The sequence below is a fragment of the Eptesicus fuscus genome, chromosome 3, assembly GCF_027574615.1.
Source record: "Eptesicus fuscus isolate TK198812 chromosome 3, DD_ASM_mEF_20220401, whole genome shotgun sequence".
Classification (NCBI taxonomy): Eukaryota; Metazoa; Chordata; class Mammalia; order Chiroptera; family Vespertilionidae; genus Eptesicus; species Eptesicus fuscus.
Window position 1 is genome coordinate 6466120 of NC_072475.1, and position 27563 is coordinate 6493682.

Sequence of the window (27563 nt, forward strand, 5' to 3'; positions counted from 1 at the left end):
TGGGTGTGTGTGTGTGGGGGGTTGGGGTGGGGGTGGGGGAGGGCGGTCTTGTTGTCCAGGACTCTGAGCTCAGCTAAGGAGAATGGAGGTAGAGGATGCCCTTTGCAGAGAATGTTGCTCCTTACTCCCAGAGGATGGCGTGGGGGCAGGGGGGGGCAGTCTTGGCTTGACCTCAGTCTCCACTTTCCACCCATTTCTGCCCCAGAGAAACCAGACGTGCCAGGGAGGCTTGAGGTGGACCCGGAGAAGTGGGGGAGGGGGAAGCTGATGTGGGTCTGCAGGGGTGGGGGAGATGGGGAAGCTGGCATTGCCCTAAAAATGCTTAAGAAGCCCTGCTGATGCTGAAGGACCCCCGAGACCCTCCAGCAGGAAGACCCCAATTATTGCCAGTGCCTCTGTTCAGAGACCAGGCCTTAAGGGACCCTCTAGGTTCAAGGCTAGTTCAGCTGTGCAGGACTCGGGGCTTTGTTTGTTTGTTTGTTTGGGACTCAGGCTTTTAGGGCAGCAGTTCTCAAACAGCGCCCCAGAAACACCTGAGTGCCTGATGCAACTCAGGATGTGCCCTGGCCCGCGCTGCTCCTTGGCTGAGCATCCTCCCGCGCACCCAAAGGTCGCCGGTTGGATTCCCGGTCAGGGCGCAAACCCAAGTTGAGGGTTCCATCCCCAGTCGGGGTGCGTGCGTGCGGGAGGCAAACCATCCTTGTTTCTCTCTCCTCCTCCTCCCTTCCCCTCTCAAAAAAAATTAAAAATCAATACAAACTTTCTGGGCCCAGCCGGCGTTTACGCACTCGGAGAGCCTGGGAGGCTGCAGCGGGGCGCAGGGGAGGCGCATCGGTTTCGTTTCTGGGCTCTCCGGCTCGCCGGCCCTTCCCGGCCCGGAGTTTCGTTTCTCCAGGACAACGGGAGGGGAGGCGGAGAGGAGGGCGGGGAGGCGGAGAGGGCGGGGAGCGAGAGGCGGAGCACGGGCTGCATAAAGCGGAGGAGCCGCTCGGCAGGACGCACACACGTCGCGGCGAGGAGGCAGGTGAGTGTCGCGCTCCGGGGTCGGTGGCCCTCCGGCCAGCCGGGCTCGGAGCGGGGCGTGCGGGCGGCGGGCGGCCCCGGCGCCCCGGGGTGGGGCACTGGGGCGGCGGGCGGCGGGCGGCCGGCGCCCCGGGGTGTGGCACTGCGGGGCTGGAAAGAACGAGAAGAGTCGTCATGGCAATGACGTTGTCCGCTGGGCCCAGAGCACCCTTGGTTCTCCTTCAGGCTGCTGGGGCTCCTGGGAGACCGATCCGAAACAGCCCCGCCAGCCGGCGGCTTTTCTGCAGAAACTTTGCACAACAGAGTTTCTATTTCTTGCCCTGGCGTGTTTGCGCTGTGTGGCCATGGCTGGCAGTGAGACACTCCTCGCCCAGCCCGCGGGGCTCAGTGGTGGCGCGTGGACCTAGGAACCAGGAGGCCACGGGTTCGATGCCCGGTCAGAGCACACGCCCGCCCGGGTTGCATTGTGTGGCTTGCAGGAGGCAGCCAATCAATGATCCTTTCTCAGCATTGCTGTTTCTACCTCTCTTTCCTCTCTTCTCTGAAATAAAAACAGGTGGAGAGAGAGAGGAGAGAGAGACAGACAGACGCCTTGAGGGGAGGGACTGTGCTGCCTTTGATGCATGGGTGCAGAATTCATTGAGCCCCTCTCCCGGGCCGGCCCTATCCGCTGTGAGCCGGCGATGCTGAGAAGAAGACACAAAAGTCACAGTGTGGGTGAGAAACAGGAGGCCACTGGGCAGGTCTCTGGAGTTCAGGGCTGTGGGTCCTCAGCGGGGAAACAGCCCCTGGGGAAGAGAAACCAAGGAAACACCACAAAGCCGGGGAAAGGGAATTGCGTGGGAGGCAGGAAGTAACTCTGACCCGCCATGGCTGGGGCTCTTTCACTGATTGGGAATTTTTAAAAAATATATATATGTTTTTATTGATTTCAGAGAGAAAGGGAGAGGGAGAGAGAAACATCAGTGATGAGAGAGAATCACTGATAGGCTGCCTCCTGCGCGCTCCCTGTAGGGATTGAGCCTGCAACCCAGGCATGTGCCCTTGACTGGAATTGAACCCGGGACCCTTCAGTCCGCAGGCTGATACTCTAGCCACTGAGCCAAACCAGCTGGGGCGAATTTTTTTTTTAATTGTAACACCTTCAGGCATCTCTAACGCTACAAATAAATGTAGTTGTGGTTCCTGAAGTGAACAATTGTCCATAGAGGACCTTAGCACCCAGACAAGACATACATAGCCAGAAAGAATCATGACAAGAAACAAACAAACAACCATGAAGGGAATGTATTTATAAATACAATTCCTGAGACCCTCCTGAGCACAAAGTCTCTCCAAAGGCATGGGGTTAGGGGGTACACTTACAGATTGCAAAAGCCTAAAATTGATCACCTTTCCCCCAGTTTTCCATAAAAGGAATGCATCCCAGTCTCCCTTTTGTGTGTGTGTTTTTTAACCTTCCCTTTCAACTGTACCAATATTGAGAAAGACTGCATAGCTCTTGGGAGATCAGACAAAAAGCACAGAGAGTATCAGAAAAAGATTTTGATTCAGGCAGTAGATTTACAGCAAGGTTCTGTGCCTTATCTGTCTGTCTCAGAATTAAAACATTCAGGATTTACAAGAAAGGTTCCGGGAACCATGAATTGGCCTCAAGTGGGTCCCTCTGTCCCCTCCCCTGTGTTTGCACCATGGGCAGCTATGCGAAAGGACCTAGATGAGTTCTCTCACTTATTTGCCAGGGTTTTGTCTAATTTGAATGTTTCCCATGATTTGAAGGCCGTGTACAACAGCTTTGCATTTCTGTCTAACTCGTCAACTTTACATCGTCAAGGAAAAGGAAGTTACATTGGGCGTAAGTAGGTGCTTTATATTTTTTATAACATTTATTTTAAATCAAAGGAGAATATTTTATTTACTTTTATCCAAGGCTATTGGATATGTAAAATTTAATGTTTGGAGACTTGTGGTCTCAGAACATTTTTCAAATGAATTTCAAATATATGCATATAAATTTCCTGTGTGCAGGCAAGTATAAATAAAGTGGTCAATTAAATACTTTCAGAAATAAAATGAATAACATTGAGATACACTTCTGTGGAAGAAATGGGATGAAAATATGAAATCAAGGATCGAGAATAAATGACTTGGAGTTATATTTTTTTAAACGATAGGTTTGGGTATCAAATTACCATAGATTCCTTCAGCTGCATTAGAGTGAGTTCTATTTTTTTTTTTTTAGAACGAGTTCTACAATAATTTTATTTTTAAATGTAAACTTAAAAAATACATCATAAATTTCATTCTCTGCCACTATCTAAATTTATGGTGAGAAAAAAAATTTTTAATATGTTTTTATTAAATTTTAGAGAGAGGAGTAAAGGAGAGGGAGAGAGAGAACCATCAATGCTGAGAATCATTGAGCGGCTGCCTCCTGCACACGCCCCCTGTTGGGGATTGAGCCAGAACCCTGGGATGTGCCCTGACTGGGAATCAAACCTATGACCTCTGGTGCATAGGTCAACACTCAACCAGTGAGCCACACCAGCCGGGCATGGTGAAAACAATGTTTGATGTTCAACCTAAAATGATGACAGGAAATATCTGGTTTAAAACCATCTTTTGGGGTCTGGAAGCACATTCTGTAGACCCCTGAGCTGGGGTGCAGCCTTGGTCACGGGACATTTGCTTCCGGGGCCCCTCCTGTCGTTCCTTTCTCCGTCAGTAGAGAGGTGGGCTTGGCTCCACGAGGGAGTGCACCCAGCCCCTGACTTGCGTCCGTCCTGCTCTGCTTGGCTTTCAGCTGAACCGATAGCGGGAGAAGACCGTTCGTTCTGACATGGAAACGGCAACTCCCGACTCCACCTCCGCGTCCGGCCAGCCCTTACCCAATGGAGATGCTGTTGGGCCAGAGGTAAATCCGGAGGCAGTCAGTCGCTGCCTGAGAATCACTCTCCGCGTGGGTGTGAGCCGTGTCCGGTTCAGGGCTGCCCGTGCGTGGCGATGCCGCTGTGGCCGGAGAGGCTCGCTCCCTCACGTCTCTCGGAGCAGAGCAGGGATGCGGATCCTGCGGCCTGAGCCCTTCTTGCCACTGAATGTCGACTTTCTGCCGTAGCTGATGCTGGTTAGGGTGCCCTTTGGGCCTGGGCCCTGGGCGTGGGAAGCCTGTGTTACCAGTTGCTCCTGTCCTCATTCAGTCTCAAGCTGCAACCCTCTGAGGTGTCCTCATGACGTTCCCTCACAGGGCAGCCATGTGGGGTCTGTTTTCCCCAGAATCAAGACATGTTTTTGTTGGGAACCAAATGTAGCTTCTGGAATCAGTCGGCCTACGTTTGATCCCAACACCGACACTTCCAGCTGCATGATCTTGGGGTGACTCCTCCCTCTGTGTGCCTGCTTTTCCATCTTTAAAGGGCGTAAACATAGTCTTTACTTCAGGTGGCTGTTGAGAGGAGGGAATGTAGGGAGTTTGGGCACTTAGAAAAAAGCTCCTTTTCTTGCTAGTACATGTTTTCAAGCCACGGATCAGCTCCTTTCAAGCTGACTCCATTTTCATGACCAATGTTATCAGTATCTTAAACAATATTAAAAACCATGCTGAAGGACATAGGAAAATAGAAAGATCCACCCATCTTTCCACCCTAATACAGGCAGTCCTCGGGTTACGTCGGACTCCACCTACGTTGCTTCGTGGTTACGTCGCCATCTCCCATTTGTTTATTTTTTAAAAAGTTCCGTCATTTCTATGTATGTACATATGTGCTTTATGTTTTTTATTATTTATTTACCACAAGTAAAGGTCAGAAATTTTTATCTTTTAAATTTTTAATTTAAAAATTTTTTAATTTCTTAAAATTTTTTTTTTTACTGTTTCACTTCAGTACTGCTGTGTATGTGCTCCATGTGAGTGACACTTATGTAGGTGGGTTCCGACTTAGGGTTGCACCGTAGGAACGGACCTCCAATGTAACCCGAGGACCTACTGTGTCACTGTCCCTGGCCTGGCTGTCACTGGCAGTGTGTGGAGCAGTAAGAATTCGCACAGCTCACACCCACATGCTTGGAAGTAGCCTGACCGCTTCCAGGCAAGCTGAACAGTGTGCCTTATGATCTGGCAATTCTACTTCTAGGCATAGATCTTGGTACTCAAAGTGTGGTCCCCAAATCAGTGATATCCACATCGCCTGGGATGCTACTATGCAGATGACATTTGAAATGCAAATGATCACGCCCCCACACACTCTCCCCCCCCCCCCCGCTGGACCTAGAGAACTAAAACTCCAGCAGGGAGCCTTTAACAAGCCCTCCAGATGATTCTACTTCAGGTTTAAGTTTGAAAACCGCTATGCAAATGCTTGCCCATTCCCCCTGGGAGCTGTGCTTCTGACAGCATTGTTTATAAATAGCAAAACCCAGAACCAACACACGTGCCCATGTGTGATTGTGGTATGCATGTGCAGCAGAGTTCTGTATAGCGGGGAAAATGAATGAACTAGGTTTCCAGGCATCCAGATAGCTGAGTCTAAAAAACAGTGGTGAGCCAAAGAATCAAGTCATAGAAGAAATGTAGTGTGATCTCATTTATGAAAAGTTCCCAAACCAGCAACAATAAGCAATGTATTGTTCAGGGAAAGATGGTTAGGTGGTACAACTATGAAGAGCAAATATGTGGTTATCACAAGCCTCAGGGTAGAAGGACCTTCTGAGTGAGTGGTGAAGGGGCATTAGGAGGCAGGTGATTGGGGAGGGGTGTATGGAGTGTCTTAAGTACTGAGAATATGTGTTTTTTTTTTTTTTTTTTTTTAAATATATTTTATTGATTTTTTTTACAGAGAGGAAGAGAGAGGGATAGAGTTAGAAACATCGATGAGAGAGAAACATCAATCAGCTGCCTCCTGCACACCCCCCACTGGGGATGTGCCCGCAACCAAGGCACATGCCCCTGACCGGAATCGAACCTGGGACCTTTGAGTCCGCAGACCGACGCTCTATCCACTGAGCCAAACCGGTTTCGGCAGAATATGTGTTTTCTTAACCCAGCTGGTTGGCATATGTGCATTTGCTAATTATTCATCTTTTATACACTCTTGTGAAGGGATGATTAAAAAAGAAGAAAACCAAAAAGAAGCTATAAGGGGGTTGGATGCTGAGGCTACTCATGGATACAGGGGCTTTCCCTGTGGCAGTGTGTTCTACTTTCTTAAATGTTGTTATGGAGAAAAAATTGCACTAGATACTTAAAAAAATAGCAAAGAAGATTTTGTTCTAGACTATTGTAATGGAGGAGAGAGATGGAGCTCAGTGTGGAATATAAGGACAGCTGGAGTTTACAGCCAGCAGGCAGGGTGAGTGAGAGGAGGGAGAAATGCTGGGAAGAACTGGGTTAAGATTGAGGGGTAGGGGAGGGACTTGATTAGCTATCAAAGGTGAGGGATTCTGGATGAACTGGCTTAGCAGCAGGCTGAGGAGAGGGCTCAGCAGAGCCCCACTCAAGGTTAGTTGAGGGAGTCCTTGCCAGTGTGTACCCCCTTTTCTACTGAATTTTGTCAGTATTCCCATATATGAAGTTTTGAACTTATGCATATTCTGTAAGGCAGTGGTTTGTAACCCGAGGCGGTTTTGCCTCTTGGAACATGTTGCAGAGTCTGGAGACATTTTGGAGGCCCTAATCGGTTTGACTCTGTAGATAGAGCGTCGGCCTGCAGACTAAAGGGTCCCAGGTTCAATTCCGGTCAAGGGAATGTACCTTGGTTGCAAGCTCAATCTCCAGTAGGGGTTGTGCAGGAGGCAGCTGATCGATGTTTCCTCTCTCGTTGATGTTTCTAACTCTCTATCCCTCTCCCTTCCTCTCTGTAAAAATCAACCTTATATAATAAAAGCCTAATATGCTAAGTGTCCAGTTGTCTGGTTGTCCATTTAACCAATCAAAGCATAATATGCTAATGATATGCTAAGGCCATTCAGCCACTTGCTATGATGTGCATTGACCACCAGGGGGGAGACAGTTGATTGGTAGGTTAGCTTGCTGCTGGGGTCTGGCCAATCGGGACTGAGTAAAATGGGCTGGACATGCCCTGGAGCACTCCCATGGTCCCTCCCCAGGTGGCCAACCTCCTGCATCCCTCCCCAGCCCCCATTGTGCACCAGTGGGGTCCCTCAGCCAGGCCTGTGCCCTCTCACAGTCCGGGAACCCCATGATTGATCACCCCAAAGAGGTAGGTCCTACCCACCTAGCCAGGGTTCCACGATGGATGGCCCCCACAGAGGGAGGCCCCGCCCACCCATCACAGCCCGCTGGTCGGTGGCCTGGGCCTCCCTCTGCAAGGCAATCACCGGGCAATGGCTGGGCCCCCAACCAGTCGCATCACACCCGCCTTGGCTGATGGCGCCAGTGGGTGTCATAGCGTGGTTGTCCGGAAGGTTGTCCAGATGGTCATTCTGCTATTTGGTCATTCGGTTGATTTGCATATTATGCTTTCATTATTATAGATTACATTGTTTGGGTTACTGAAGCTTTATAACAATTATTGAAATATAGTAATGTTAGCCCTCCAATTTTGTTCTTCATTTTCAAAGTCATTTTGGCTGTTCTATGAGTATTTAGACCATTTATATTTGTTGTGATTGTTAATATGAATAACTGGTTTAGAGAAGATCATTTTGCTATTTATTTTCTATTTACCCTATCTGTTCTTCATTTCTTCTTTTTCTGCCTTCTTTTTAAGTTCATCAAGTATTTTTTATGATTCTATTTTACCTTCTTTGTTGGCTTATTTCATAGAACTGCCTGAGTGTCTCTATTAAACATTATTAACTTACCAAGTCTACCTTCAAGGAATGTTATACTGTTTCATGTCTAATATAAGAACCTGACGATAGAATGTTCTCATGTCTCCCCTCCTGGCCTTCGTGCTATTTTTGTCATGAATTTTAGCTTTACCTATATCATAAGCCCCACAATACATTGTTATTTTTGTTCAAATAGTCAAATACCTTTTAAATGTATTTAAGTAATTAAAAAAGTATAGTAGTTACCACTTCTAGTGTAGATTCCTTTGTGTAGATGAAGATTCCCATCAGTGCCATTTTCCTTCTGCTGGAAGGAATTTAACATTTCCTGTGGGCAGGTCTGCTTGTGACGAATTTGTTCCCCTGTGGTATGTCTGAGTCTTTAGTTCACTTTCATTTTTAAAAGGTATATTCAGTATTTTAAAAGTGCCACTCCCCTGTCTTCTCACTTGCATGATTTCTGACGAGAAGTCTGCAGAAATCTCACCTGTGTTCCTCTATACGTCACATGTCACTCTCTGACTGCTTTACCCATTTTCTAATTATCGCTGTGTTTGAGCCATTGGACTAGATTGATGTAGTTCACAATAGTTTCTTGTGCTTGAGGTTCATTGAGTTCCTTGGACCTTTGGGTTAATAGTTTTCATCAACTTTGGGAAAATGTTAATCTATCATTTCTTCATTTTTTTTTTTTTTTTCCTGTTCCTCTCCCACTCTCTTTTGGTAACTCGAATAAGCTGTATATTAGGCAAGTTGAAGTTGTCCATCTTTGATGGAGCGTGACCTGCAAGCCATGACAGAATTCTCTGATTCTGCTTTTGCTAGATGCTGGAGACGAGCTTGTGCAGCCAGTACGAGGAGAAGGTGCGCCCCTGCATCGACCTCATCGACTCCCTGCGGGCCCTGGGCGTGGAGCAGGACCTGGCCCTGCCCGCCATCGCCGTCATCGGGGACCAGAGCTCGGGCAAGAGCTCCGTGCTGGAGGCGCTGTCTGGTGTCTCCCTCCCCAGAGGCAGCGGTAAGAACTTGCCCTCTCTATCAGTCGGCCGCAGCTGCCATAACAAGCTACCATAGGCTGAGTGGCTTAAACTATAGAAATTTGTTTCTCACAGTTCTGGAGGCTAGAAGTTTAAGATCAAGGTGTCGACAGGCTTGGTTTCTCCCAAGGCCTCTCTCGTGCAAGTGACCATCTTCTCGTTGAATCCTCACAGGGTCTTTTCTCTGTGTGTGCACATGTGTGGTGTCTCTTCCTCTTTTTAGAAGGATGCCAGTCATATTGGTTAGTGACCCACCCCTATGACCTTATTTAACCTTAATCACCTCTTTAAAGGAGGGTCCTGTCTTCGAATGCAGTCACTTTGGAGGTTGGGGTTTCAACATGTAAATCTTGAGGGGGGCACCAGTCAGTCCATAATACCCACTTACTGCACCATTCTGTGTGGTTTATACATAACCTGCACTGAGGGGAAGGTCTTGAGTAAGTGCATATGGGTCTCCAGCCCAGAATTCTGTGCATGTGGGTGTCTTTCCTGAGCCCCTTCCCTAGAGCTGACCCTCCATCTGAGAGGCAAAGATTGGTTCTCTGGTCAGTGGTGCTTTTGAGCTATAAGACCAAGGATATCAGCGAGGGTGCATGGACACAGACAGACCTGAAATGGGTCTTGACCTGCTCTGGATGTGGAAGATGGATAGATGAGCTTTGGAAGGAGTTTACAGTAAGGTGGCCTGGTAGGAGCAGGATGCCTTTCTGACCAGAGTGGTGTGTATCCTATCTAATAAAAGAGTAATATGCAAATTGACCATCACTCCAACACACAAGTTGGCTGCCCCCATGTAAACACAAGATGGCCGCCACAAGATGGCCTGCAGGGGAAGGCAGTTGTGGGCGATCAGGCCAGCAGGGGAGGGCAGTTAGGGGTGACTAGGCCAGTAGAGGAGGTTAGTTGGGGGTGACCAGGTCGGCAGAGGAGGGCAGTTGGGGGAGACCAGGCCTGCAAAGGAGGACAGTAGTGGGGGACCCAGGCCAGCAGGGGAGGGCAGTTAGGATGACTAGGCCAGCAGAGGAGGGCAGCTGGGAGGGACCAAGCCTGCAGGGGAGAACAGTTAGGGGCAACCAGCCTGGCAGGGGAGGGCAGTTTGTGTGTGTGTGGGGGGGGGGGACCAGGCCGGCAGGGGAGCAGTTAGGTGTCGATCAAGCTGGCAGGGGAGTAGTTAGGGCTGATTAGGCTGGCAGGCAGAAGCGGTTAGGGGCAATCAGGCAGGCAGGCAGGCGAGCTGTTGGGAGCCAGCAGTCCTGGATTGTGAGCGGGATGTCCGACTGCCCATTTAGGCCCGATCCCACCAGACATCCCTCAAGGGGTCCCAGATTGGAGAGGGTGCAGGCTGGGCTGATGGACACTCCTCCCCGCCCATACACGAATTTCGTGCACTGGGCCTCTAGTATTGGGATAATGGAGGATGTTTGCATAAGTTCATTGTTTTCCACCTGAGTTGGGGACAAAACACTGGGATGAAGCAAGATACTTAAAATAGTGGCTTTCAAGCATTAGGGAGCCCAAAACCACCTCAGATGTATATTCTAAGTGCATATTTCTGAGGCTACCACAGATGTCATGCATCAAGAGTATCAAGAGGGTGAGACCAGACCGTTAGCAGTGTGAACAGTCTCCAAGATTGAAACTTTGAGAGCCACTGATCTAAGGCCACCATATAGGACTTTTAAGAGCAGAGTATGGAACTGATATGCACCTCGCCTCCTAGGTATTGTTACAAGATGCCCCCTGGTGCTGAAACTGAGAAAACTTAGGCATGATGATGATGAGTGGAAAGGCAAAGTCACTTACCGGGACATGGAGATCAATCTTTCAGCCGCTTCTGAGGTAGAACAGGAAATCAGGAAAGGTACGTACCCTGTATTCATTCATCCTCACCTGTTTGGATGTCAGGTCAAACCATGTGAAGTGCGTGGGGTTTGCCTGTCAATGTTCCCACTGTCTCCTTTCGGGGCCCGCCTGGCACCCTTGGGAACCATCCATCCCTCTCTCTCCCTCCTGCTAATCAGGCCCCAGCTCTCTCATATTTTATCTTCTTTTCCCTCATTAAGATCAGTGCTTTTGAACAGAGTCTGACCTCAGTAATGTATTGCTTAGTGTATAAGTTAAGTATCTGAGGATGATGTGAATTTTAAAATATAAAGCTTGTCTCCAAATATTGAGTCTTTTTAATTCAAGGGCTTCCCCACTCCACAGACCTGATGGAAGAGGAATCTGGGTGGGCCTTTTCCTCCAGGAGCAGAACAGATGTGTTTACAGAATCCTTGTTTAGACTGATTTATGGAAGGTCTCAATAAATTAAATCACAGAGACCATTTGACCAATTTGAAACATCCAAAGGGAGAAATCAGACTTGAGCTTGATAAAGACTAAGGAGTAACACAGTTAGTTGCTGCTAACTGTGATTGATATGAATAGATAACCTTTCCTTATTGATTTTAATTTCTTCCATGCCACATACTTAAGTTTCAGTTATTTTGGGAAGGTACAAAAGTGACTGGTAGGTGTTGCCTTCAGAGGATTTGCTGTAATGGGTAACTTTCATCCTAAGTACTATTGGGTTTTTCTTTTTTTCTTCTTCTCTAGCCCAGAATGTCATTGCTGGGGAAGGTGTGGGAATCAGTCATGAGCTAATTAGTCTGGAGGTCAGCTCCCCTCACGTGCCTGATCTGACCCTGATAGACCTTCCTGGCATCACCAGGGTGGCTGTGGGCAATCAGCCAGCTGACATCGGACGTCAGGTGAAACTTCAGGCTCCATCTTGGTCTTGGTCTTGTGGGGGAGGGAGGCTGCATTAGAGCAATAGTGAATCCAGGGCTGAGGTTGAGGGGTGGATATTAGGAGGGATGAGTAGGGAATTTAGAGAGCATGATGGCTGCAGTTTCCTCCATCAAGTCAGGTCGAGGCTTCTCTGGAGAGAGTGAGGCAAACAGGCAAAATTGGAAATAGGTTTTCTATGTTTTGTGTTTTTTACAGTGATGCATTTTTAGGTATAGTCACATTTTGTGGCATATCTAAACTGGCATGTATTAGAGAAGAATCTTACGTGGGTAGAGAGAGCACTAGAAACAACATAATGGTATTTCCCTATCAATGACTCTCACCCTGTGGATTAATGATTTAGGTAAGACTCGAGCAATTCTTGTAGCCTCTTGTTTTTTGTGACCATCAGATTTGAGGTTTTAGGAGATGGTCAATGAGTGGAAACCTTGACCCCAGAGCTCTTTCTGCCACAGAGAACTTAGTTTCTCATAACTCTGGCTCGGGAAGAACTACTAGGCTTGGGTTGAGGGGAAGGGGACTCCAAGGACCTATCTCAGCTCTCACATCCTCTCATTTTCTTACAGATTACAACACTCATCAAGAAGTACATCCTGAGGCAGCAGACCATCATGTTGGTGGTGGTGCCCAGTAACGTGGACATCGCCACCACAGAGGCGCTGAGCATGGCTCAGGAGGTGGACCCCGAAGGAGACAGGACCATAGGTAAGAAGAGGGACGAACCTACAAATGGTAGGTGGTGTGATAGTGGGAAAGCATCCCTTGAATCCAAATGGGTGTTTGTTGGCACCCATGCAGGGTGGGGAGGGGGGCTGCACCCAGCAGATGAGACTGCTAAGGGTGTCAGGTTTGGTGCCCACTGAGTCCCGATGGCGTGGGCCACGTGGAATCTTGTTGGCCACAAGCTGGCTCCTAACCCTTGTCCGCCTGCTTACAAAAGGCATGGTGAGTTCCGGGAGTGGGGCAAAACCTGAAAACAGTTAGGTCTGTTAACAATGAATTTGAGGGTGGGAAGAAAGGAAGGACATGTGACACATGCCACAACATGGATGATATTTTGCCAGGTGAAATAAGCCAAATAACACCTATATTGGGTCCCTAGAGGAGTCAAATTCATAGAGATACAAAGCAGAATGGAGGGTGCCAGGGGCTGGGAGCGGGGAATGGGGAGTGAGTGTTTCATGGGGACAAGAGTGTCAGATGGGGAAGATGGAAAGTTCCGTGCATTGCACCTGGGCTCTGCAAGCCCTATTGTCTGTCCTCAAGCAAGGTTGGGAGGAAGCGGGTGGCCAGGAGACTCTCCTCCCCCAGGCGGTGAGCTGACCACTCCTCGCTCCAACGGAGCTGTGAGTGTCCCCTAATGGAAAGCCTCCGGTCCACAGGGATCCTGACAAAGCCCGACCTGGTGGACAGAGGCACCGAAGACAGAGTCGTTGACGTGGTGCGAAACCTCGTCTACCACCTGAAGAAGGGCTACATGATCGTCAAGTGCCGGGGCCAACAGGACATCCAGTACCAGATGAGCCTGTCCAAGGCTCTGCAGAGAGAGAGGGCCTTCTTCGAGGACCATCCGTATTTCAGGTACGCCCGGCTCTGCTTTCCCAAGGTCAAACCCTGACCATGGACCTCTGTCCTCCCTGGGGAAAATGCCACTTCCAGAAGTGGGTATTGGGGTGTATGTGTGAGTGTTTGATCCTTGAGAGTGACTGTGGGATTTCCCTGGAAGACAGATGGAGGAACTCACATGCATGGCAAAAAAAATAAATAAATAATAACTTGTAAAAAATCAAATTAAGGAGTGAACTTGCTACAGTAATTTAAATAGAATGGTGCTGGAGCCAGAATAAAAGCATAAATACAACAAATAGGAAAAAAAGTAGAAAATCCAGAAATAGACCCAGGTACGTGTATGATAAATGATAAATGTGGCATTTCAAATCCATGGGCCATGTCATTTTGATGATTCATCAGTGGCACTGAAAAAAATCATTTAATGTTTGGGTGGAAAAGTTAAACTTCGTGCCCTGAACATTCACATTATACCAAAATAAAGACCAGTTGAAGCTTATTGATGGAGAGCTTAGAATCCCATGATAGAGATCTTTCTAACTCTAAGGCCAAAGACCAATTTTTTTAAAAAAGGGAAAGACTGATAAATTGGTCAGATTTAAAATACTGAGAAGATGCAGAGTTGACAGGAAAGGAGGAGCCCGGCTCTGTCCCCGTGGCAGGGAGCCTTCCGGCACAACCTCTGCAGGGCGCTTTGGTACCAGGCCCAAAAGATGTCAATGAAAAGGTGCTTATAGGGTGTTGAGGCCCTTGTGTGCACACCTGTGTGTGCAGGCGGAGCCCCACGCACATTGTTAATATCATTACAATCAATTCTCCCGGAAGCCCGTGGAGAGGTCTTGTTCAGAACTGACAGGTGTGTAAACAGATATTCACACACCTCTGAGCACAGCAGCACTCGTCACAAAAGCCGAAAGATGAAACAACTCAACTATCTATCGATGGATGAATGGATAAACAAAATGTGATCTATTCATACGATGGAATATTAGCCTTAAGAAAGAAGGACATTCTGACACCTGCTACAACATGGATGAACCTTGAGAACATTATACTAAGTGAAATAAGCTGGTCATAGAAAGACAGTACTGTATGATTTACGTAAGGTCTTGAGAGTGATCGTAGTCATAGCAACAGTGTGTAGGATGGTGGGAGCCAGGGCCCGGAGCAGGGGGATGGGGAGTTAGTGTTCAATGGGCACAGAGTTTCAGTTTGAGGAGATGGAACATTCAGGAGCTGGATGGTGGAGATGGTTGCACAACAGCGTCAGTGTGCTTAATACCCCTGAACTGCGTACTTAACAGTGGTTAAAACGGTAAATTTTATGAGATGTGTATTTTACGACAATTAGCCAAATTGACAGGTGTGGAAAGAGAACTTAAGTTTGTGTGTAATCTCACTAATAGGTATGCCACCTTATGCTTTCCTGCCTTTCAACCTGAAAAGCTTTGTGCCGTGTCAGAACCCTGTAATAACTCACCCTGGGAACTCCGAGTTGGACGGAGTGGGAAGAGGGCTTGGCTTCCTTCGCCCAAGCAGCCGTGGTTTCAGTCCTCATCTCGGGGAAGTGGTGTCCCCTGGTTCCATGTTCGCCCTCACACCTATGTAAATACAGGTCAATATATTTTTATGAAGTCCTCCACCGATACGCACTATATTTACATGTGTGGTACACACAGAAGTGTGTGTGTGTGATGAAAACATATCTGAAGGCGACTATATTTTTGTAAAGACACATTTCATTCATCAACTGGCAGGGGTCCTTCTATACTACTTTGGAATGATCTGAATTTACTAAAATGCAGGCATCCTTCTGAACATTGGCGGGGCACCTACCCACAGCCAGGCACTCCCTCCAGTTGGAAGTGACTGGGTTTGCCGTGACTCCCGCAGGCAGCCGCACAAAGCCTTTTGTGGCTACGCTAAGATGGGCGTGTGTGCCGTCTTCTCTTGCAGGGATCTCCTGGAGGAGGGAAAGGCCACCATCCCCTGCCTGGCAGAAAGACTGACCAATGAGCTCATTGCACACATCAGTGTAAGCACAGGGAGGGCTGTCTGTTCTCTGGGTAAAATCCTACAAACAGCCAGCTGAACCGTTGCATGGCGACGCCGAACCGTCAGCGAGCACATGGCACTCCTGGGCGTCTGTGAAGACGCAGGCCCAGGCCCAGCGGGTGTGGAGTGTGGCAAAGCCCCGGTGTCTAGAGAGGGCCCGGGTCATGCATGGTGCTTGTCAGAGGACCACACAGTGAGTGGGATGCTGACAAGACTGTGTCCACTTGGCCAAATTAAAAACCAAGACCTTCCTAGCACTGTTCTGACTTTTCCTTTCTCACCGTCTACCACTGTCAGCATGTCTTGGTAATTGTAATGACCGTATTTCGTTTCTTACCGTATTTTCCGGCGTATAAGACGACCGGGCATATAAGACGACCCCTGACTTTTGAGAAGATTTTCCTGGGCTAAGAAGTCGTCTTATACGCCGGAAAATATGGTACATTTCTCTGCTTCTTTTCCAATCTGTCCGCACAGTCTCTTGCTCTTTCCCATTTTTGATCCTTTTAAAAGATGCCTTTGCATGTATTTCTGTTGTGCCTTGAACTCGATGGTTCCAGCATCAGAAGCCGGGTGTGCTGGCTTCCGCGGGCCGTCCCCACAGGGACTTGGGCCGGAATTTTTACTGGGAGCCTGTGTTTCTTGGAACTTGGTCTGTGGGGATTTGCAGAAGCCTGGGTTCCATGGGGCTCTTCGGGGAGAGGCAGCGTTTTCTGCTAGCTTGAACCATGTTAGCTTAGCTGGAGGTTTGGGGACCCCTCAGCAAGTGTGAAGTTGGGGAGCAAACCTGTCTGAGGGCTGGCTGTGGGTACAGACTCTCCATGGAGATTTTCTCTTCCCCTCCGCTCGGCACAGAGTCCAGGCATGGTATGCAGTCCCCCAGGAACGGGCTGGCGGGCAGGCTGTGCCTCCTGCTATGATGAGGGCATCGTGTCGGGTCCCAGGTTGATGTAGAAAAAAGGTGCTCGTCCTTTAGATTTCTGCCTGGAGCAAGCCCCCGGGGATTTCTCCTTCGCCTCAGCATCAAGGCAGACGAGTTCGCGCTTTCTCTCCCACAAATGCCCTTGAGGCCAAATCGAGCCTCCCTGCTGCTCCCCTCGCATCCGTGGGCGCCCACTGTCACTGGCTTTGGCTCCTGGGTGTCTGAACACCTGCCAGCTCACTGATACGTTTCAAGGCTGCTTGTGGCGTGTTAGCCAGCGTCTTTAGACGCTCGCCGGGGAAGGCTGAGCCGGCACGTGCGCTCCACCACGTGATTGTTATTAGAGCCACAAGTGCCTGGTCACTTTCCGTCTTGAACAACAGCATGGAAGTTGCTAAATCTCAGATGGTTGTAACTGCACTTTTCCCGAACCCACTAGACAAGTCGCTTTCCCAGGGCCCAGGAGCCAGCCAAGGGGTCGCCTGTCGTGGCCGAGGCTGTTTGCACGCGAGCGGGAGGGCGGGCAGGCCCGGGGTAGGGTGGATGGGGGAAGCAGTGCCCTCTCTCCAGGCAGGAGAGTCCTTCTGGAGGAAGCCAGGAAGACAGATGCACTGCTCGGCTGCCTCGCACCTCGCAGAGGGAGGCCTGGGCCCTTCTTTCCATTCGGTTCACATTCCTGTATTCCCATGACTTTCTATTCTCCCCAGAAATCTCTGCCCCTGTTAGAAAGTCAAATAAAGGAGAACCAGCAGAGTATTACAGAGCAGTTGCAGAAGTATGGCATGGACATCCCGGAAGAAGAAACGGAGAAAATGTTCTTTCTGATTGACGTGAGTAGCGCCGTGGCATCGCGCTGAAGAATCACACCCTGAACATATGAAAGGGGCTGCGTGCCTTACACGCTTCTTTCTTTTCTGTCCACTGAGCACCAGAAAGGGGCCGGGGTTGAGGGAGGGTGGGGCAGGGAGGGTGGGGTGTGGAGGGTGGAGGGTCACATTGCTCCTTGATTCTTCATCATGGGACTCACCCAAGACCCTGAAGGCCTTAAGGGAAGAGTCGGGGGGGGGGGGTCTGGTGCCCATTCCCCAGAGTGGCCCGTAGGCAGCAAGAATGCCTTGCCCCCTCAGCACGCATACGATCTCCAGATCCCTCGACGCTTGCATCCGAAATAGCTCCACTTGTGTTTCCTCTTCACAGAAAATTAATACATTTAATCAGGACATCCACGCTTTAGTAGACGGGGAGGAATCTGTGGGGGGCAACGACAGTCGGCTGTTCACCAAAATCCGGATGGAGTTCTGCAAGTGGAGCCTCGAGATCGAAAAGAATTTCCAGAGAGGTGAGTCAGGCCCCACCACACACACAGCTTCATTCCCTCTCTAAACGCCCGCCCTCCACACAGCCGCGCTCTGAGGCGTTCGTGGCTAGGGCTTCGACATGTTAATGTGGGGGAGACGGAATTCAGACTGGAACACCACACGATGGAATATTACTCTGCCATCACAAGGCAGGGAGTGCTGGCACGGGCTACCGCGTGGCTGAAGCTTGAAGGCTCATGCTCAGGGAAAGAAGTGAGACACAAAAAGCCACATGTCGTGTGGTTCACAGGAAATGTCCACAGTAGGCAGATCCACAGAGACCAGAGGTAGATCTGCGGTTTCCAGGGGCTGAGGAAGGAGGGTGGGAGCGACCCCTGATGGGCACCGGGTTCCTGGGGGCGATGGGAATGCTTGAGGGTTAGGTAGTAGTGATGGCTACACAGCTTTGTGAATATACCCCAAACCGCCAACTCGTACACTCTAATAGGGTGAATTTTACAATACACGGATTGTATCTCCATTTAAAGAATTTCTATGAGAAAGTATCTCCTGACCAAGAAAGGGAACCCGGGCTAGTTAGTTCTCCCCAAAGAGGAGCCGGAGTCCTGCTGAATTTCCCCCAGTGGGGTGTTTTCCTTCACAGTGAGTATGTTGAGAATAAAAAGAATTCCAGCCTGGCCAGCATGGCTCAGTGGTGGAGCGTCAACTTGTGAACCAGGAAGTCATGGTTCAATTCCCAGTCAGGGCACGTGCCCAGGTTGCGGGCTCGGTCCCCAGTGTGGGCATAGAGGAGGCAGCTGATCAATGATTCTCTCTCATCATTGATGTTTCTATCTCACTCCCTCTCCCTTCCTCTCTGAAATCAATAAAAAAAATATATATATATTTTAAAAAGAATTCCAAACATAAGAAGAAAAAGCCAAGTGATTTTTATATAGTAAACATATCACACTAATAGGATCCTATGTGCTGGACATTGTATGATCCCACTTGATCTGCACAGTCCTCCTACTCATGCGACAACACATGAAGAAGGGATGCCTAGGGAATTCCAGGTGGTGTTCACGGACAATCCCACTTTCTTAAGGACCTGCAAGTCATAATGTTCTCTTAGGATGCAATTGCTTTGGTAAAAATCCAGTTGGGTGGACAAACTTTCATACTCAAGTACCTTTTAAAGAATACCAGTAGGTCTGCGGTCACTGCTCGCTGGCATTGTGCCCTGGCTCGCTCCCTGACCTCTCTAGATGACCCAGAGTGAGTACATTAAGGGCTGTTTCCTTATTGCAATGCCTGATAGTTTTTCGATTTGTAAATCAGATGTGATTTTGTTTTCGTGTCACTGCTTTCAGAGAGTCCAGGATGGCGCTGTGTTTAGAAAAGCCTGCGACGTTATTTTTGTAAAATAACTCAGAGCTCTTCCTTCCCACGGTAGGTTATGAAGATATTTTTAGACAGATCAAGAAATTTGAAAATCAGTATCGCGGCAGAGAGCTGCCAGGGTTCGTGAATTACAGGACGTTCGAGACGATCATCAAGAAGCAGGTGAAGACGCTGGAGGAGCCGGCGGTGGAAATGCTGCACAAGATCACCGGTGAGTCCTCCCGGGTTTGCCTTCAGGCCGGCGCCAGGCCGCAGGGCTCTCCCCCGGGTGTCCCCGCACCAGCCACCGGTCACCTAGAAATAAAGGCCAAAGTAGGGCAGCGCAGTTCTTTGAGATCAATAAGAAGAGCTGCTCGGGAAACACGGATCCAGGCAGAAGCCCAAGTGGTGTTCCACTGAGGAGGCCAAGGCCAGGGCGTTGATGAGAAAGGGACAGTTAGGGGGTGACCAGGCTGGCAGGGGACCAGTTAGGGGGCGATCAGGCTGGCAGGGGTGGGCAATCAGGCTGGCAGGTAGGTGAGCGGTTAGGAGCCAGCAGTCCTGGATTGCGAGAGGGATGTCCGTCTGCCAGTTTAGGCCCTATTCTGCAGGGATCAGGCCTAAACTGGCAGTCGGACATCCCCCGAGGGGTCCCGGATTGGAAAGGGTGCAGGCCGGGCTGAGGGGGGGACCCGTCCCCCACCCCCGTACACAAATTTCATGCACCGGGCCTCTAGTCTATACTAATAAAAGGGTAATATGCTAATTAGACTGGATGTCTTCAGGACATTATTCCAGACGTTCTTCCTGAGGAAGCTGGGAGCCGGGGTGAAGCCAGCCGTGGTGCCGGGTGCCTGCAGGCGGCTGGGGCGAAGCCAGCTGGGGTCCCGAGTGCCAGAGGGAAGCTGGTGCTGGCAGCCGGGCCAAGGGCGGCATACTCTTGTACGAATTTTTGTGCGTTGGGCCTCTAGTGTATATATAAACTTCTGTTTTAGAAAGATAAGATGTGGAGTCAGTAAAAGATTTTCATGCATAAAGATGCTGTTAGGATAAATCCTGTGAGGAAGTCAAATGGAAATACAGGTTTCAGAAATGAAAATAATGTACATTTTCTGATTAAGGGCTTATTTGTGTATTTCTTTTCAAATAGATAATGTGGACATTTAGATCTCATTGATGTATTTAAAAGAATGATTTGAGGTTTGACTATTAAATGTTGATATATATATATATATATATATATATATATATTATATTTATATATACTAGAGGCCTGGTGCACGACATTCGTGCACTGGGTTGGGGGGGGGGGCGCCCAGCCCGGCCTGCACCCTCTCGCAGTGCATCAGAGGTGGGAGAGGCTCCTGCACCACCGCTGCGCTTGCCAGCTATGAGCCGGGCTTCTGGCTGAGTGGTGCTCACCCTGTGGGAGCACATTGACCACCAGGGGGCAGTTCCTGCATTGAGTGTCTGTCCCCTGGTGCTCAGTGAACATCATAGCAACCGGTTATTCCACTGTTTGGTCAATTTGCATATTAGCCTTTTATTATATAGGATACACACACACACACACACACACACACACACACATATATATATAGATCATATTCTTTGCAACTATTTAAACTTAGGATGAAAACTTCAAATGTTAAATAAGTATGCTGGGGGACATTAGGTTTAAAATTCTTCTAGGACCCAGCCAGTGGTTGAGTATCGACCTATGAACCAGGAGGTCATGGGTTTGATTTCCCGTTAGGGCACAAGCCCCTGTGTTGGGCTCAGTCCCCAGTAGGATGCATGCAGGAGGCAGCCAATCAATGATTCTCTCTCATCATTGATGTTTCTATCTCTCCCTTCCTCTCTGAAATCAATAAAAAATATATTTAAAACTCTTTTAGGGAGCTCTTGAGCCAAAAGAAGAGAAAAGAAAGAGAGGGAGGTCGGGGAGGAGGGAGGGATGGAGGGCACTTTTGTTCTTGTCATTTTATCCTCTTATTTTTTGCAATCTATTACGATGAATGATCCCACCAATACTGGGCTTTTTGTTTTTCTTTCATCAGATATGGTCCGGCTTGCCTTCACAGATGTTTCCAAGAAAAATTACGAGGAGTTTTTCAACCTTTTCAGAACCTGCAAGGTAAAACCAAACATTCGTTTAAAAAGAAAATAATTAACCCTGATGCTAGAAAATAGATTTCCTGGATTTAAGACCGTTGCAACTTTACTGTTCTGTTTGGAGAATCAAATTATGCAGTTTATTAGTGAATCATACTAATTATATGACCAGTGAAGTCTGGTTAAAAGCAATAAAAGAGAGAGAAAGAGATAGACAGGTAGGGGGGAGAGAGACCTCTGGTGTCTCTTTTTGCAAAGGCACTACTTCCACTAAAGGCACTAATCAGTCCCATTCTGCGGACTCCACTCTCCTGACCTCGGCCTCCCGAAGGCCCTCCCTCCAAAACCAGCACATTGGAATTAGAATTTCAGTATATGAATTTGGGGGAACACAGATATTCAGCCCCAGGCACGCAGCACACGGGAAGGCCGGCTCTGCTGTGCAGGAGCTGGAGGTCTCAGCGGCCGCTTAGCCTGCCTGGCCTGCAGCTCCTTCCCCACAGCGCACAGCCGACAGCAGCCTCCTCACCTCCCAAGGTTGTAGTGAACCGTGAGGCCACACCTGGCAGGGCGTGTCCCACTTCCTGGCGCTCAGGGAGGTGGGGGTCCAGGTGCTTTCTGTGGGAAGATGTCCCAGCTCCCAGGTAGCCAGTTTCTCTAAGTCCCAGGAGAGAGGATTTGACTGACTTCAGTTCATCCCTCTGATCCCGGGGGCTCTCTGATGGGTAGACACTCACCACATGGAGAGGCCAGGAAAAGAGAAACCAAAGAGGCTGAGTCCTCAGGCTCTGGGGACGTGGGGTCTGGCCACGTGTGCGGTTCAGGCTTTTCAGGAATTCTGAGCCTCTGTGGAGGGTGGGAACCCCATCTTGGGTAAGCCAAGGTGGGGCGCAGAAGGCTGCCCCGAAGCAGCGTGCTGTTTTAATTCCAGTTGGAGAACCTGCTAGCTGGGGGCTTTGTGTATAACCCAGTTTCCTATGACCCAGGGGTTGATTTCTGGAGGGAAATCGTGTTGTGTTTCTCTTGCGCATTAGTCCAAAATTGAAGACATTAAGTCAGAACAAGAAAAAGAAGCGGAGAAGTGCATCCGACTGCACTTCCAGATGGAGCAGATTGTCTACTGCCAAGACCAAGCGTACCGGGCTTCGCTGCAGAAGATCCGAGAGAAGGAATCGGAAGAGAAGAAGGGTTGTTCGCGCCAGCAGAAGGAGCAGAATTTCTATCAGGAGGATCCTTTGACTTGTTCCCTCACTGAAATCCTCCAACACCTGATGGCCTACCGCCTGGTGAGTCTGCGCGTGTCTCCCAAAGATGCTTTTTGTCTCATTTCCTGACTTCCTGTCTCGGTAAGGTACCCACCAGCCAGCTCCATCCTTCAGCCCTTCGTTCGCCTCCATAGAAGCAGCTCAGCCTCCGATGAGAAGAGGCTGTGACTTAGAGCCACCCACACCCGGTGTTGGCTAGCTGTGTGGCCCTGGCCAAGTTCCTTAACCCCTCTGAGCCTCAGCTTTCTTTTTTTTTTTTTTAACCTTTTTAAAAAATATATACTTTATTGATTTCTCACAGAGAGGAAGGGAGAGGGATAGAGAGTTAGAAACATCGATGAGAGAGACACATCGATCAGCTGACTCCTGCACACCCCCCACTGGGGATGTGCCCACAACCAAGGTACATGCCCTTGACCGGAATCGAACCTGGGACCCTTCAGTCCGCAGGCTGACGCTCTGTCCACTGAGCCGAACCGGTTTTGCCTGAGCCTCAGCTTCCTTCTCTGTACAATGGCACCTCCTCGTAGGTTTCCCGTGATTATTCCAGGGGCTGAGGGGGTGTAACTCCCTTAGCGCAGCCGTGGGATACAGTGGCGGCTCCACAAACAGAAGCTGCTCACGGAGTCGCGTGCTCTGATGGCTTCTCTGTGTCACATGACACGAAGGGGGACCTGATTCATCCTGGGAAGGCTGCGCACTGCAGCTGAGCCACCTTAGAACTGCTGGGACGTGCAAACCTGGACACCTAAAGCCCATCATCACCCCTCGCTTTCCCAGGTGTCTCCATCCGTCACGGTTCCTGTGCTGGAGGCCCTGCTTCTCAAACTTGACCTCCCGGGGTCTTGTTGAAATGCAGGGTGGATCGCAGGTCTGAGCTGGGCCCAGATTCCGCATTTCTAACGCGCTCCCAGGCGAAGGCCGCGCCCCCAGCATCCGGGCTCTAACCCCCTGGGTGGAACTCCGTGTCCGCAAACATTGGGAGGTGCACACATGTGAGCGAAGCCAGTGAAGGGCAAGACAGAAGGACGCCTGTGCGCCTTGGCTTCTCCTGCAGCGAAACTTACCCTCTGTCTGCTCACCGGCCCCACAGAACCTGCTAGAGTAGGCCGTGCGCGCACACGCACAAAATCCAAAAATGAGAGACGTGGAGAGTGGGCCTCCCACCCACCCCGCCCGGAGCCATGCCATCCCCTCCCCAGCAGCAGCAGACGCAGTCCTCCAGGTCCTCGATGTCCTCCAAGGGACAGCGTACACGTGTGTGTGCGCATGTGTGTGTGTCTGTGCAATGTATGTATACATGCAAATTGTTTTTGCACCAAGGTTAGCAGAGCGTGCTGCTTGGCATCTTGCTCCCTTTCCTCTACCTTGGAGATGGTCCCATTCCCGCTCATGTGGTGCTGCCTTATTCTTTGTCATGGCAGCGGAGTCTCCCGTTTTATGGACGTGTGCTGTCGCAGAGATTTCTGGGGTACCAGTCAGGGTGGTACCAGGGAAACAGAACCAATAGGATAGATGTAGGTAAAGAAATGTATTTCTAGCCCTGGCTGGGTTGGCTCAGTGGATAGAGCATCAGCCTGTGGACCAAAGGGTCCCGGATTCAATTCCGGTCAAGGGCATGCACCTTGGTTGCAGGCTCCTCCCCAGCTCGGGCCCTGGTCAGGGCTCCTGCAGGAGGCAACCAGTCGATGTGTTTCTCTCGCATCGATATTTCTGTCTGTCTTTCCTTCTCTCTCCCATTCTCTCTAAAAATCAATGGAAAAATACCCTCAGGTGAGGATTAACAAAAACAAACAGACAACAAATTAAAAAAATAAAGCGTTTCTAGGAGCTGTCCGATGGGTTGTGGGGGCTGGCAGGGCAAGTCCAGGGTTCGTGGGAAGGCCATCAGGCGAGGCGGGCTGGAGGTTCTTGGGCAGGAGTCACTGCTGTGTACAGGCAGTTTCTTCCTCCCAAGGCCTTCAGCGGATTGGACAGGCCCACCCACATGATCAAGGGTAACCTCCTTTCTTAAAGCCAGCCGATGGTAGATGTTAACCACATCGACAGAACGCCTCGATTCGTGTTTGACTGAATACCTGGGAACTATTGCCTGGCCACGCTGACGCATGAACGTGACCATCAGACCTGGGGCAGGCCTAGCACTCGCTTTGGATTGATCAGTATTAGCGGCAGGAAGCTGCTTCGGGGTCCAACATCAGACCTCAGTGCCGGCGGCCCCCCGCATCCCGCCTGCGTGCCTCCGGCCAGCCTGTCCTTTTCTTCTTGCCTCCATCTCTGTGTGGGGACAGGCCGCCTTCCTGGCTCCCGCCCCCTCTAGAACACGTAGCGTGTGTACCATCTCCACGTCACTGACCCTCTAGACTCCTTCCACGCCTGGCATCTTTCCAAACGGTCACCTCCTAACCATCCCGGGAGGCCGGTGCTGGCGTTTTATAGAGACGGAACCAGAGAGGTCACAGCCCTTGCTCAGTGTGAGTCTCTCTGAGCTGCCGGAGCGATCGCCTGTCTTGGGAAAGAGAAACTTATCGCTCACGGGCGGATGGGGATGGGGGTGGGGAGCAGGGTTGGAACTACCTGCCAACCTGCCTAGAACTGGGCCCTCCTGTGGCTGTTGGAATCCCAGCCTCTGTTCTGCTACAGATCTTCCTGTCGACTTCAAAGAAACAGCATCAAGTCTTCGGGGCCGAGTTGTAAATAGTGTGAACGTGTCCCCCATTTCCCTTCCTGGAGCACCTCTGACCGTCTCCCGTCAGAAGGGACCCTTTCATCCTCAGGATTAGCCAGCTGACCCCTGACCCCGGCCGCGCCCTCTGCTCCGCAGGGACATGTGTGGCCCCTCGCTGCCCATGGCACAGAGGTTTGAGACCTGCGGGGTCCGGTCCCGCCGGGTGCTCACGTGGCGAAAGTCACGAGGGGGGGACTTGCCTTCAGTGTCCCCTCAACCCCTGTGTGACCCGTCCCTTGCAGGAGGCCAGCAACCGCCTGTCCAGCCACATTCCTCTGATCATCCAGTTCTTCATCCTCCAGTCGAACGGGCAGCAGCTGCAGAAGGCCATGCTCCAGCTGCTGCAGGACAAGGAGAAGTACGACTGGCTCCTCAAGGAGCGCAACGACACGAGCGACAAGCGCAAGTTCCTGAAGGAGCGGCTGGCGCGGCTGACCAAGGCCCGGCGCCGGCTGGCCCAGTTCCCGGGCTAAGGGCTCTGTCCCCTCTGTCCCCGCGCCTCGCCTCCCGCCTCCCGGGTCCTCGGGGTTAGTCACCCGTGCTCATCCCCGTAGAGGGGAGGGACCAGGAGGAAGCTGCGGTGAACGATGTGGTTTCCAGATGTGGTTTCCAGCCTGAGACTTGAGACCCTCCCTCGCGAAGGATGTGGTTTGGGTTGGGCGGCTGGCACCGCCTTCCTGGTTAAGAACATGCTCTTCCCATCACATCGTCCCGCTTCCCCGCTCTCTCCCCGTCTTCCTCAGGGACCCGCGCCCCTGAGCACCGTAGCAGGGCTGGTGCCTGGTCTCTCCCATGACCGCTCACGCGCCCGATGCTTTAGGACCCTGAGTGCCCGATGCATGAAGCTGTAGAAGTCATACTTCATCTGTTTGTAATAAACTTTTCTAACAGACGTTTCGCTGACACTCCTCATTTGGGGGGAGAGCCTGGAAATGACAAGTGGGAACCCGGGGGGGCTGGGCCAGGTGTAGGAATGAGGAAGTTGAGTAAAAGCTCGTGGTCTGGTTATTTATAAGAGGCTGAGGGGAAATGGCGGGGAAGTGAAACAGGGTAGAGCTAGCAGCCTTAGCTGTTGATGATGTGCCCTGGTCAAGTGTCCCGACTGTTAAATCCCTGGGCACCCGCTTGGAGTTCAGGATAAAGGCCGAGTCGGGAGGTGGCCCAGCAGGCGGGGGTGCTGGCTGGCCGTGGTCGGGGGAGCAGAGGCGGGACTGCTGACCACGGATCGCCCAGAGCAGCCCCACTCCTGCTGCCTGGTCTCGCCGGGGGGTGGGGGGGCGGGGAGGAGCGGGGACACTCGCAGACACCCAGCCCCGGCAGCTCAGGGCAGGACACTGAGCCACGGGCTGGAGCTGGAGGCAGGCAGGTTCCACAAGGACCGCACCGTGTCCTCGGAAGTGAGCTGAAGCCTCGCAGGCCTCGAGGAGGGGAGGCCAGGGGACAGGCAGAGCGACGAGGTGTGAGCCAGCTGCCAGAGAGGAGGACTCGAGCGGATGCCCTTCAGGGAGACCCACTCGGCACGAGCGGCATGAGCGGCAGGATCACCTTCTACCAACGTGTCCAGGGAGGAGGGGCTTCCGGCCCAGCTGGGCAACCGCTGGTCAGGGCCGGAGAGGGGGCTGGTTACGCTGTCCCCTCCCGTCACTCCGGACACGCCTAGCTCCTCAGTGCTGTGGGACAATTTGGGAATTTATGCACAAGAGGGAAAGCCAAGACGATGGGCAGGCAGCACCTTGGTGCCTCGCTCAGGGCCAAACACCTGCAGGCTGATGCAGGATGGAGCGCTCCCAGGAGCCAGCGTGACTCATATTTAAAGAGAACGCTATACCAGTACGCACAGACTTTTCTAAGAACGAGGGTAAGCGGGCAAGGCACACATTCCCAGTCCAGTGCTAGGCACGTGTCCCTTTAGGTCCTAAAGTTTAGGAGACTTAGGCCAGCTTCTCACCTTGGAGCTGGGGAGCTGGCGCCTCCTGGTGGCCAGCCCGAGTAACTGCTCCAGTACCAGGTGTTCTTGCCACTGAGCAAAGACACCTGGGGACCAGGGGCACAGGTGGCAGCGTTACCCAGGGTTCTTTGCTGTAATTTCCCTGGTAGTCCCGGAGAGGGCGGAGGAAGAAAGCTGATAGTGTGTGCTCCAGATGGGGAGTCTACCCAGCGGGATGGGGAGCAGGGTAAACCTGAGGAGGACCCACAGTCTCTTGCCCTTTGGCCAAAAAGAGCAGGTGTCCAGGGATCTCAACAGGGGAGGAGTGCACTGTCCCTCCCCGGTGGTCAGGACACGGGAAGAAGTAGCTGGAGTCCATGCAGGGGGTCCTTCAGAGAGCAGTAGGGCTCAGGCAAGGGGCTGAGCCGCCCCGGAGGTCCCCAGCCCTGCCCCACACCCCTGAGGGACATCCCCAGATTTCCGCTGCCCATGCTGTAGCGCCGGCCTGGAGGCCCATCAGCCGTGCAGGATGTACTCAACTAGCAATGATGCCCACTCGTGGGCCCTCCAGGCACGTCGGGGCTCGGCTGTCCCGTGGGATGGGGCCGAGTTTGGAGCCGAGCAAGATGAAGGGCTGGAGAGAATGGAACTGACCA

At 51.0% G+C, this 27563-nt stretch overlaps 1 protein-coding gene across 3 annotated transcripts; it reads left to right on the forward strand.

Annotated features, from left to right (window-relative positions):
• Positions 1 to 959: 959 nt before the first annotated feature.
• On the forward strand, positions 960 to 25870 carry MX1 (MX dynamin like GTPase 1). Of its 3 annotated transcripts, none has more exons than XM_054713559.1 (15): positions 960 to 1024; positions 2803 to 2882; positions 3827 to 3937; positions 8638 to 8830; positions 10573 to 10713; positions 11451 to 11605; positions 12212 to 12350; positions 13028 to 13226; positions 15171 to 15249; positions 16899 to 17021; positions 17389 to 17530; positions 18946 to 19104; positions 20933 to 21009; positions 22022 to 22273; positions 25223 to 25870. In XM_054713559.1, the coding sequence occupies exons 3-15, from the start codon at positions 3863 to 3865 to the stop codon at positions 25451 to 25453; spliced, it is 1965 nt and encodes a 654-aa protein (XP_054569534.1). In that variant the 5' UTR covers positions 960 to 1024; positions 2803 to 2882; positions 3827 to 3862; the 3' UTR covers positions 25454 to 25870. The 3 variants fall into 3 exon arrangements, with proteins under 3 accessions (XP_054569534.1, XP_054569533.1, XP_054569535.1); XM_054713558.1 differs by having other exon boundaries at positions 2803 to 2878; XM_054713560.1 differs by lacking the exon at positions 3827 to 3937 and having other exon boundaries at positions 2803 to 2878.
• The last annotated feature ends 1693 nt before the right edge of the window (positions 25871 to 27563 follow it).